Source organism: Nicotiana tabacum, chromosome 13, assembly GCF_000715075.1.
Source record: "Nicotiana tabacum cultivar K326 chromosome 13, ASM71507v2, whole genome shotgun sequence".
Lineage (NCBI taxonomy): Eukaryota > Viridiplantae > Streptophyta > Magnoliopsida > Solanales > Solanaceae > Nicotiana > Nicotiana tabacum.
Window position 1 is genome coordinate 7,314,122 of NC_134092.1, and position 10,971 is coordinate 7,325,092.

Below are 10,971 nucleotides of genomic sequence, written 5' to 3' on the forward strand. Positions count from 1 at the left end.
TGAAAGCCACGGCCCTAGACCTTTTATATATTTGAAAAACAACAACAAAAAAATTCTTCTCTAGTTTCATATTTTTCAATTGCAATCCTTAGTATGATTTTAGAAGTAAAATCAAAACAAAGTTTGTGGAAGTGCAACTTAGACAATTCACGGGCTTAGATCAAATACATATCACTAATCCCATCTAGGCTCTATGTGGATTCAATCCCGACTCCTAGTTAGATATTATTATTGCAATCGACCGCTTCACAACCCCAATTTGAGATGTGACTTGGGCGAGATCAGTCAAGACCTTGGGGGAAGTGAGGGTTTGGGCACATATGAAGAGGCATCCACTAGTGCCCCTACTGAACTAAGTGCTCCATTTAATATAGTTAGAACCCCTTTTGAACCGACCCCCTCAAACCTATTGCCCCCCTAAACCTACTGCCCATGTTAAATATAATGTCCCTTCTGAACCTGCTGAATCTGAAGATATTTTTAGTACTGAGAATAGCTCAGATTCAGATCATGTTGAGTTATTTAAAGAAGAGGTTGGGGATTATGGTAGTGATATACATGAGTAGTATAGGTCATTTAGGGAGGAAAGAAGAACTGAGCAGAGAAAAAAGAGGAATGTTAGAGTTCCTACAGCTGATGGTATTAAGTTAGGTAAAAAAAAATAGCAGATGTGGCTTATGATGAGTATGAAGCTGGAGAGAGTGAGGACAAAGGAACCCTTTAGAGGGTAAAATAGGAGGTAATGAGCCATATTATCCTTCTGATGAGGCTGCCAGATTTAAAACATATATATATATATATATATATATATATATATATATATATATATATATATATATATATATATATATATATATATGATGATGATGATGAATGGGAGGGAGAGGTTAATCAAAGGAAACCCAAAACAAGAAGAAGAAAGATTAAAAAAAGAGTGATATTTGACCCAAACTATAAGCAATTGTGTGGGAGCTTGGTTTTGCATTTGAGAGTGTTGACAAGTTTAGAGAAGCTCTTACTAGGTTTGCTGTTAAAGAAAAAGTTGTGGATAAATATGTTAATCAACCAACAAGGGTGAGGTGTAAGTGCAAGGATGGTTGTCATTGGCATCTGTTTGCTAGCTATTCCTCTAGGACTAAAGACTTTATTGTGAAGAAGTACATTCCAATGCACATATGTGAACATACTAACAAGAACAAATTGTGCAACAACAAGTACTTGACTGAGAAATTCAAAGACAAAATAAGAGAACAACCTAACATTAGGATATTCAAGTCTCAGCAGCTTGTAAGAAAAGAATTAGGTTTGTATGTTGGGATATCAATTTGTAGGAAAGCAAGGAATAAGGTTTTGAAAGATATAATGGGTGACGATGTGCTGGAGTATAGTAGAATTTTGGACTATAGAGATTAAATACTTAGGTCTAATCCTGGTAGTACATGTGTTGTTAAACTAAGTGAAGAGACTTTTGAAGGTGGTAAGAAAATATTTGTTGGCTTCTACATTTGTTTTGATGCATTGAAAAAGGCCTTTAAGGCTGGTTGTAGGCCCTGTATTGGATTGGATGATTACTTCTTAAAGGGTGTTTGCAAGGGGAAATTGCTTGTTGCTGTTTGTAAAGATGGTAACAACCAGATATTGCTTCTAGCTTGGGCAGTGGTTGAGGTTGAGAATAAGTTCAATTGGACCTGGTTTTTAAGGCTGTTGAAGGATGACCTTGAACTTGGAGATGGGACAAATTTCACATTCATAACACATATGCAGAAGGTTAGTATTCTGTTCTTTATTTTATTCTTATATTATCTTTGTGTTTATTTTCTTCTGTTGCTTCCATAAGTCTTTACTGATAAGTTATTGCATTTTCTTCTGTTCTTCTATGTATGGATTGTATTAAGCAATGGATGAAGTACTGCCAAACTGTGAATATAAGATGTGTGCTAGACACATCCTAGCTAATTGGTCCAAGAAGTGGAGAGGCATTGAAAGAAGTAATTATTTCTGGAGGTATGCCAGAAGTACTTATGAGGCAGAATTGAAAAAGAATCTTGACTTCATGGAAAGATTATGTAGTAAAGGAATCATTGATGCCTTGTTGTGGTATAACAAAGAAAGGTGGTCTAAGGTGTACTTCAAGTTCTTCAGCAACTGTGATAGTGTGGACAACAACATGGATGAAAGCTTCAACTCCTGGATAGTAGAGCCAAGACACAAGACAATTATAACAATGCTTGATAAAATCAGAGTAAAAATAATGAACATGATTGGGCAACTGAGAGAATTTGCCAATGGTTGGATCTGTGATATCTCACCAGTGGCATTGAAGGTTTTACAAGACAACACAACCAAGTCAATAAAGTGTGATATTATGTGGAATGGAGACACATGATATGAAGTGAAAGAAACTGAATATCTGAAATATTTAGTTTCTTTACAAACCATGACATGCAGTTGTAGATCTTGGATGCTAAAAGGCATACCGTGTGCTCATGCAGTAGCTGCACTTTAATTCAAAAGGATGGAGTCAATTGAATATGTTGCTCACTGGTATACCAAAGAGACTTACTTGAAAATGTACAACCATTTCATTCAACCTGCATTTAATATGTCAATGTGGCAAGACTCACAGAATGTATATGTTATTCCACCAATAGTCAGAAAGATGCTAGGGAGGCCAAAGAAAGTTAGAAGAAAAGAGAAAACTGAAAACAAGACAGGTAAGTTGTCTAGGAGAGGACTGGAGATTACATGTAGAGCATGTAATGAGAAAGGCCATAATAAGAGACGGTGTCATAAGACCAAGGTAACAACTTCAACTACAGCAACAAGTGCAGGAGTTCTGTACCAAGTGCAGCACCAAGCAGTTCTATACCAAGTGCAGCACCAAAAACTAGAAGAGGAAGGGGTAGACCAAAAGGTTCCACCAATGTGGCAAGACCCTACAAAAGACCAAAAGTGGTTGGAATGTGGGTGCTTCAAACAAAAAGTGGCTACACCATCCTTAATGTAAGGCCTCTGATTACCTTTTATATATCAAATAAATGGTACTATTTGTTTAGACTAACAAATAGTATCTTTCTTTAACAGCCTGGAATGCCTTCAAGTAGGTCCAAAAATATTATATCTTCAGCAGATGTCACTGGAGATATTGGACACACGCCATCAACTGGAGTAAAGTGGAAAGGAAAAGCAGCATTGACACAAAGACAACTCCATCAGATGAGAAGAAAAAGGGTCATCCAAACAAGGTCAAGAGTTGCACAGTTAAGTCAAGGAAGCTCCACAACAAAGTCCTCACAACCTTGAAAACTTTAGGAACATTTTCTGTACTTTGGCAGTCTATTAGCAGCTATGACTAGGAGTGGCAAACGGGCGGGTGGGGTAGGATATGGTTCGGGTCGAAAATGAATAATGAAAAAATGGATAAATTAACTGACCCGATCCAAATTTAATACGGATAAAAAACTGGTTAACCGGTGGATAATATGGGTAACCATATTATCTATGACTTCTTAAATATGATCACTTTTGGGAGAATTCCTAGTCTCCCAAACTTGAGGAACCCCCAATTTGAGGCTTTACAAATATAAAAGTTAAACTCATTGGTTAACCATTTTCTAAATGGATAATATGGTTCTTATCCATATTTGACCCATTTTAAAAAAGTTCATTATCCAACCTACTTTTTAGTGGATAATATGGGTGGTTAACTATTTTCTTTTAACTATTTTGTCACCACTAGCTGTGACTGCAATATTTTGTATTGACAATTATGATTGTAATATTTTGTATTGGCAGCTGTGACTGTAATATTTTGAGTTAGCAACTGTGACTGGTGCAATTTGTGTTAGCAACTGTGACTGGTGCAATTATGTAATCTTTAGTGTTTAAAGTTGTGACTGTAATATTTAGTATTCTATGACTAATGAATGGTGTTATTAAGGAGCAGTAGTGACTGAATTTTAACTGTGATTATTGACTGCACTTATGCTATCTTTCTATTAGGAGTTGTCACTATATATTCAGTTTCTTTCAATACATTTCAAGAATTCAATATGCTTGAACAAAATAATTTAGAATCAAAATAACCACCAACTTCATTCCAAAAAGAGATAGTACATAATACAAAAATGATTCATCCATATTGATTTGTATCATACACCAATAAGGTTCAACAAAAAGATTGGAGTACAATAAAAAGAGAAACAAAGAGTCTATGGCAACTTCAGTTCATCCTCCTTCACTTGAAACCTAGTACTAACACCGATAATTAAACAACATAAAATGATAAACCAAAGAACCTTCTCCCTTTTTCTTGATCGAGCAATATTGTTCATCCATTTCTTCTCCCTTTCTTTCATCTTCTCCATTTCAATTTTCAAGTAATCTAGTTGAATGCCTATCTTATCAATCTCATGTTCATCCTTCTTTGCTGCCATCGGATTGTCCAGTTTTTTTAAAACATTTAACTTGGCTCTCAAGTTTTCCAATTTCTTATTTCAATTTAGGAATAACAAACTTTGATCTAGGGTCAATTTCTCCATCCCTCAAATGCCAAAAATCACATGCTCTAGCACCCTATCATGAATAACAACAAAATTGATATTTTATAGTTCTATTTCTTGATATCTTAACTTATTTAATCTTGAAAATTAAATCAACTTACCCTATAGTATGGACAAGCCCAATACTTTCTACCAGGATTCCTAGGGGTCCAAGAAGTCAACAATGGCAGCAAATATCCATGATACATCGCACTTCTTCAGTAGATGCATGGTCGTCCTCTTTCGTACAAAGCCTACTCAACTTTTTCGAAGGCATTATATACAAAAAATGCAGTTCAAAATACAAGAAAAATAGGAAAAAAATTAAGTAGAAATAGACGAAATTTAACTCAAATAACAAAAATTAACTATCTTTGCCTTCAAAAATCGAATCTTGAACGTCAGTTATGGCTGATTTGGTAGTAAAATTAAATTAGGGTTAGTGAGGTTAGTATGGTGGAAGAAGAAATAAGATGGGTTGGGTATTAAATTGGAGGAAAGAGGAATATATTACCGATGGGGGTTGTAATTAGTGCTGACAATTTTTTTTTCTTTTTTGTTTTCACGATTAAACAATAGCAATAAATGCGCCCCTTTGCAGTTAGACACAACGCACCTGGGAGATGGCTTACAAAGGTGCAGAAAATATCAGTCATAAGAAGTATAGGATGGTGTTGGGATACCCGTAAAGATTGGGTGTAAAACTCATTTACCGGGACAAGTTCGGGATGCATTTTATGTATTATCTCTTAAAGCTCTTGAAAAGGAAGTTCTGTCTTTATATATGCTTATCCATGTATTTAAAACTATGGCATTGCTAATGTCATGCTTTGCTATATATAAAAATAGAAATAAAAAGGACGTATAAATATTATGTATTAGTTATACACAGGTTGAAAAATACTACCAAATATGGGACTAATAATGACAAAGATAATACATATATTATTTTCCCTAATACATCTTACTAAACGACCCCTAAGTACTTTTTGACCTAACTAAGATTTGAACATAAAACTTTATGATTCTCCTCCCACGACCGTAGACGGAGGCGGCAACTTTAATCTTGTAACCATGTGATCCATTGGTCATACATAATATTCCGAGAAATTCCTTTTGGAACTTAAAAAGAAAACAACATTATTATCATAGTCATTAGTCAAATAATAATAATAATTCTAATGATTATGTCAAATAATGTTTCCAACTTCCACTTTGACGTCTATGTTTGCTAGACTAGAATCTTGAATAGGCCTGAACTGAACTGCGTGTAACTGGCCCAACACCATTTGATCTCGTACTGAAATAAAATGATTTCATATTTTTTCATCAATTGTTTATTTCTCTTCCCTTGTCTCTCTTTTCAATTTTGATCTATGGCTCATTGATCTTTATGCATAGTAACCACGATGATAACAACAACAACAATAATAATAATAACAGCAATAGTAATAATCTATTAGGTCGCTATACACATTATAATTTATAGGAGAGATTGATTTTAATAATAGGCTCTCGTCTGATGATTATACTTCTTTATCTCATATTTGAGACCATAATTTGCAAATCACCAAAAATAAAAATAAAAAGAGAACAATATAATTTGGCCATAAAAGCCATTTTCATCACGTAAAGTTATCCCATACCCTTATGTTTCATTTTCTTTGTCTACTTAAACACCAACAACAATAGTCGAATACCATGTTCTTTTCCATAGTATTATTTTTCTTTTATATATGCTTGGGAAAGAACAAAAAGAAAATTAGGAAAACAGATAAAGAAGAAAATCGATGATTTAATTAAATAATTGAAATTCAGGTATACTAGAAATTAATAAATGCAACATAAATATTTCATTTTCGGATCCTTGTCGTGGATCCCTTATGATGTTTGACCAGAATACACAACTTAAAGGATGTCCATGTCTATATCCATGTGCAATCCTCAAGCTAAGTCCACTCATTTTTCATTTTCTTTTTTGTTTTCACCCGGTTTCCGGTATTTATATTGGAGCCCCGACTAAATTCGGATTCGCACGGAGAAGTCCCACATTGGGGGTAAAGAGTTTCCTAATAAAGACGACTTCATATCCAGGGACACGAACCCGAGACCTCTAGTTAAGGATGAATGAATACTTACCACCCCACCACAACCCTTGGTGGTACTCATTTTTCATTTAATATACCTTAACTAACGAAGCAAAAAAACATTAATAAGTAGATTCAAGAAAATGTAAAATATGTGACCGCGAGCTTATGTTGATGCGGAATAGGCCATTTTCCCATGTTACCATGTAAAGATATTGAAGGAATAAGCATATTTAGAGTTGTGGTACTTAGAAAGAATAGAATGAGCAGTTAGAAAGGCTCTGCGATCCGGCCTATTGATCAATAAATTGAGTTAGAACGATATAAGAAGTCTCGGATTTACTTTTCTGCGGAGACAAAAATACTAGGTGACTTATTCTGCTGTTGGTGGGAGTTGAGATGTAACAGATATCACGTGGAATTAGTCGAGCTGTGTGCAAACTAACTCGAACACCACAATTATGGAAAAAAAAATGAGCTGTTAGAAAGGGCAGGGATAATCGATCATTGGCTTATTTTTCTGAGTTTTGGGACTCTAGTATAAAAAATTTCCCGATTTTTTATCGTGAAAGTGTCAAATTCAAATTTAACTTATTAAAGGAAAAAAGGAGCATAAACAAAAGGTTTACACGATATTTGAACCTTCTAAATAGTTTTGAGCCACATTATATGTCAATAACTAGAAACTTCTCCTATATATATACGAAAAAAGAAAATTATTTTTACCTTATATTCAAAATATAATTTTGTAATAAAGAAAATTCAATTAATTAACCCTTTCAAACCATGTAATTTCATGTGGTATATAACATACTAAAGAATATAAATTTATATCTACTGAATTCCGATATATAGTAACTTTTCAGGGTAATTCGATCACTTATTTTAAACATCTTACTCAATGTCAACTGAATATATTTTAATTTTGTAAAAATTATTTCTTTTTTTAAAAAGCAAAATAAAACTCTAAGTTAGGTGGTTAATGTATATGCTTTTTATACGTACAATGTACGAGAGATAACAATCGTTAGCAATAAATGAAAATGGTCCCATCCATATGTTCTCTTCCTAAACAAGAGCTACGTTTGTCGATGCCATTCACATGATCTGTTTCAAACATTTCTATAACAGTCTCGTTTGTTTCGATAATTTTTGGTAATATAGTGAAGTGCTATTTTTAATAACATATTATAACATAAAATAAAAAATTGATTCTAAAAAAGACTTGATTGTTATAGTAAAGTACTGTTATAGAGCATGATTGTTATAGAGAAGTTTAACTGTATAATAAAATCAAAGTTATATTAGGTGATTAGACCGACTAATTTAAAAGCTAGCAGCCGGCTTAAGTATTAATTAATCCTCCACTAAGATGACCAAAAATATTTGTCCGAACGAGCTCAAAATAAACATATTATCTTATTTCTTCCGTTTCAATTTATATGATGTAATTTTTATTTACTTTTATATCAAGAGGAATGGTATTTTTCTATACATAAAGGCAGGGTATATGTAAGCAAAAGGGCAACAAAGGAGGGAGCACAAAGTTTGTGCTCCACTCATCCACTTGATATATAGTACTAGTACTAGCTATAAGTGATGGCAATTGGTACTAATTCTTGTTGTGTACTACTTCTATAATGGTTTACCACAAGTCCAAAGTAAAAGGGCCAACTCAAATTTACTTCCTTGTCCTAATGTCTATGTCCTTGCCACTATATACGAAACTCATAATTGATGGCAATTGGTACTAATTCATGTGGTTGTAAATAACCAATTGTATTTATCGGAAATAATTTTTTTCTATCTTTATAAAATAATGGTAAAGTCTGTATACACACTACTTGTGAAATTATACTAAATTTATTGTTATTGTTATTGTTGCAAATGACCAATTGTACCGGATACAATATATAAAAAGATCACTTAACTAAGGTGTTCAACTCACTTTTTTAAATAAATATTTTACAAATATGGTATATTCTTTTTATATTCCAATTATATCATGAGTTTGTAACGACATAAGGGGAAAAATTCTTCCCCTACCCATCTTATTTGTTCACAATACCATCTCCACACGAGCAGTAGCGGAGCTACCTTTATTAACCAAGCAATATCAATTAATATTTTTTTGCCAAAAAATTATATTATATAGTTAAATATTTTTTTTATATATGTATACTATATAATTGAATTCTTTTGGCTTCTTCCTACATTTAAATATTTTATATTTTGACTCTCATTAGTAAAATTCTAACCGATTACAACAGGAAAAAGAATACAAGAAGGGTTTGGGTTCAATGTGTTACGGTAAGGATGCACAACAACAACATATTCAGTGTGGTCCCGCAAGTGAGGTATGTAAAGGATAGAATATACGCAGATCTTATCCAGATAGTCCCTCAAGAAAAATATTTTCAAAATAGATTTGAAAAATACAAAAGTAAAGATGCCGTAAAAAATAAAAATATAGTAAGCAAATATAGTAATATAACCAAAAAAAATAAAAAAGCAACAACACTAAGATGAAGAAATTAAATAGAATTCATTGCATGAGATGTCCTTTTACATAAATGGGTCTCCGTCCCAACTTTATTCACATGTCTCCATCATCTTTGTTTCCTAGAAAAACTTACTACTTGTTTCCTTAAACATGAAAAAGAATTTAGTTGTACTCAATATTTGTATTAGTAAATTGATAAATAATGCATATTCATTTATATGTAATCTTACTCTAATTTGTGACTTTTTCTTTATTTCAAATTTTTTTTAGGGAAACCTATAACTGCTACTTCGGGTACGCACTGATTAACCTGCTTATTATGCAATAGTTCTCGCAAATCACATAGGAAATTAATTTAATTAGTGACTTCTTAAGATTAATCTATTAGACCTAATAACTCATTAATGCTACTGTACTAATCAATTAATTCATCATATCCTAATTAGCTTTTCCACGTATATCGGTCGTCGTAAAATAATGAGGTTTTTACACCGTAGGACTCTTATAAAAATATTATTTATATTAATGTTACCATATTTGGATTATTCCAATAATAGCAGATTTTATTACAAATATAGCATATTTGAAAGTATTTAATAGTAACTCATTTATTTTCTAATATTTAATAGTAACTCATTTATTTTCTAACTCTTCCTGAAAAAATTAAGGGATTATGTCTAAATTCTTAAAATCTTATTTCTCTTTCTTTCTCAAATCACTCTACCATTGACTCTCCTTCGAATTTCTAACTTCTTCACTGCTTGTTATATCGTATAAATATACATACAAAAATAAACAAATATAGATATACGAAATACCATCATTACACCATCTATATAATTATATACACACACTTTAACCGAAGCAAAATCCGCGCGCTGATCTTTCTAAAAATATACGGTATTATTAATTATTCATGGTTATTATGGTATAATCATCTAAGATTTATTTCTTATACCAAACATATAAATTATTTATAATGTATACATACCATATATATACCTTATATATTTTCATTAAGTATGTGTATATTATATTTTTCAAAATATAAGGGTGTTTATGGTAAACACACATGATTTATTCCAATATTATACATATTATTAATTATACATGATTTTTGAATGAAAAATCAATGAAAATATTATTAAAGAAAACACATCGAGTGAATGTATATTTCAATTCAAGAAGAGTAGCAATCACTTTAAAATTATAATAACTGAAAGTGCGGTAATTTATTTTGCATATCATTAATTATATGCCTATTTTAGTGGAATTGGATGAGAGTTTTATTTTTGAATGAAAATTATCATCTTTCCTTTTTTATTTTTGCTTACTTTTAGGGATTATTAACTAGCACCCCTATTTTAATAGGATTGAATGATTTTCTCCTAGGGAATATATTTATTTAGTTGCTATGAATATGAAATAACTATTGCTACTAGGTTTTTGAATTTTTTTCTCAAATAATTAGTAGCACTTGTTAATTTCTTCTGGTATGTAAATCGATGCTTACTAAATACATCAAATTTCCCTCATTTTAGGGCATTACGTTGAAGAACCTTATCCATTAAGGAAGTTGTTAGTGGCATAACAATTTTTTCCGTGTGGGGTCGAAGAACACTATAACAAGTTAACAAATGCATATTATACCCTATGAAACACATAATTTGACAACATGAAAGATGCTTTGAAATCATTACCATCTATAAATTAGTTATACTATATATTTTACTCCATGTAAAAATAATGTTAGGTGCGCGAACAAAGTTTCACGTTGATAGTTGAAAAGATTGAAAGCATACATATAAGATGTAAGGATTATTTAATGGTGTCTTATGAA

The 10,971-nt window shown here is 32.0% G+C and overlaps 1 protein-coding gene across 1 annotated transcript; it reads left to right on the plus strand.

Moving 5' to 3' along the window:
* Nucleotides 1–543: 543 nt before the first annotated feature.
* LOC142167959 (uncharacterized) lies at nt 544–2,386 on the plus strand. Its single transcript, XM_075228599.1, has 4 exons — nt 544–639; nt 973–1,347; nt 1,528–1,767; nt 1,931–2,386. The coding sequence occupies exons 1-4, from the start codon at nt 544–546 to the stop codon at nt 2,384–2,386; spliced, it is 1,167 nt and encodes a 388-aa protein (XP_075084700.1).
* Nucleotides 2,387–10,971: the final 8,585 nt, after the last annotated feature.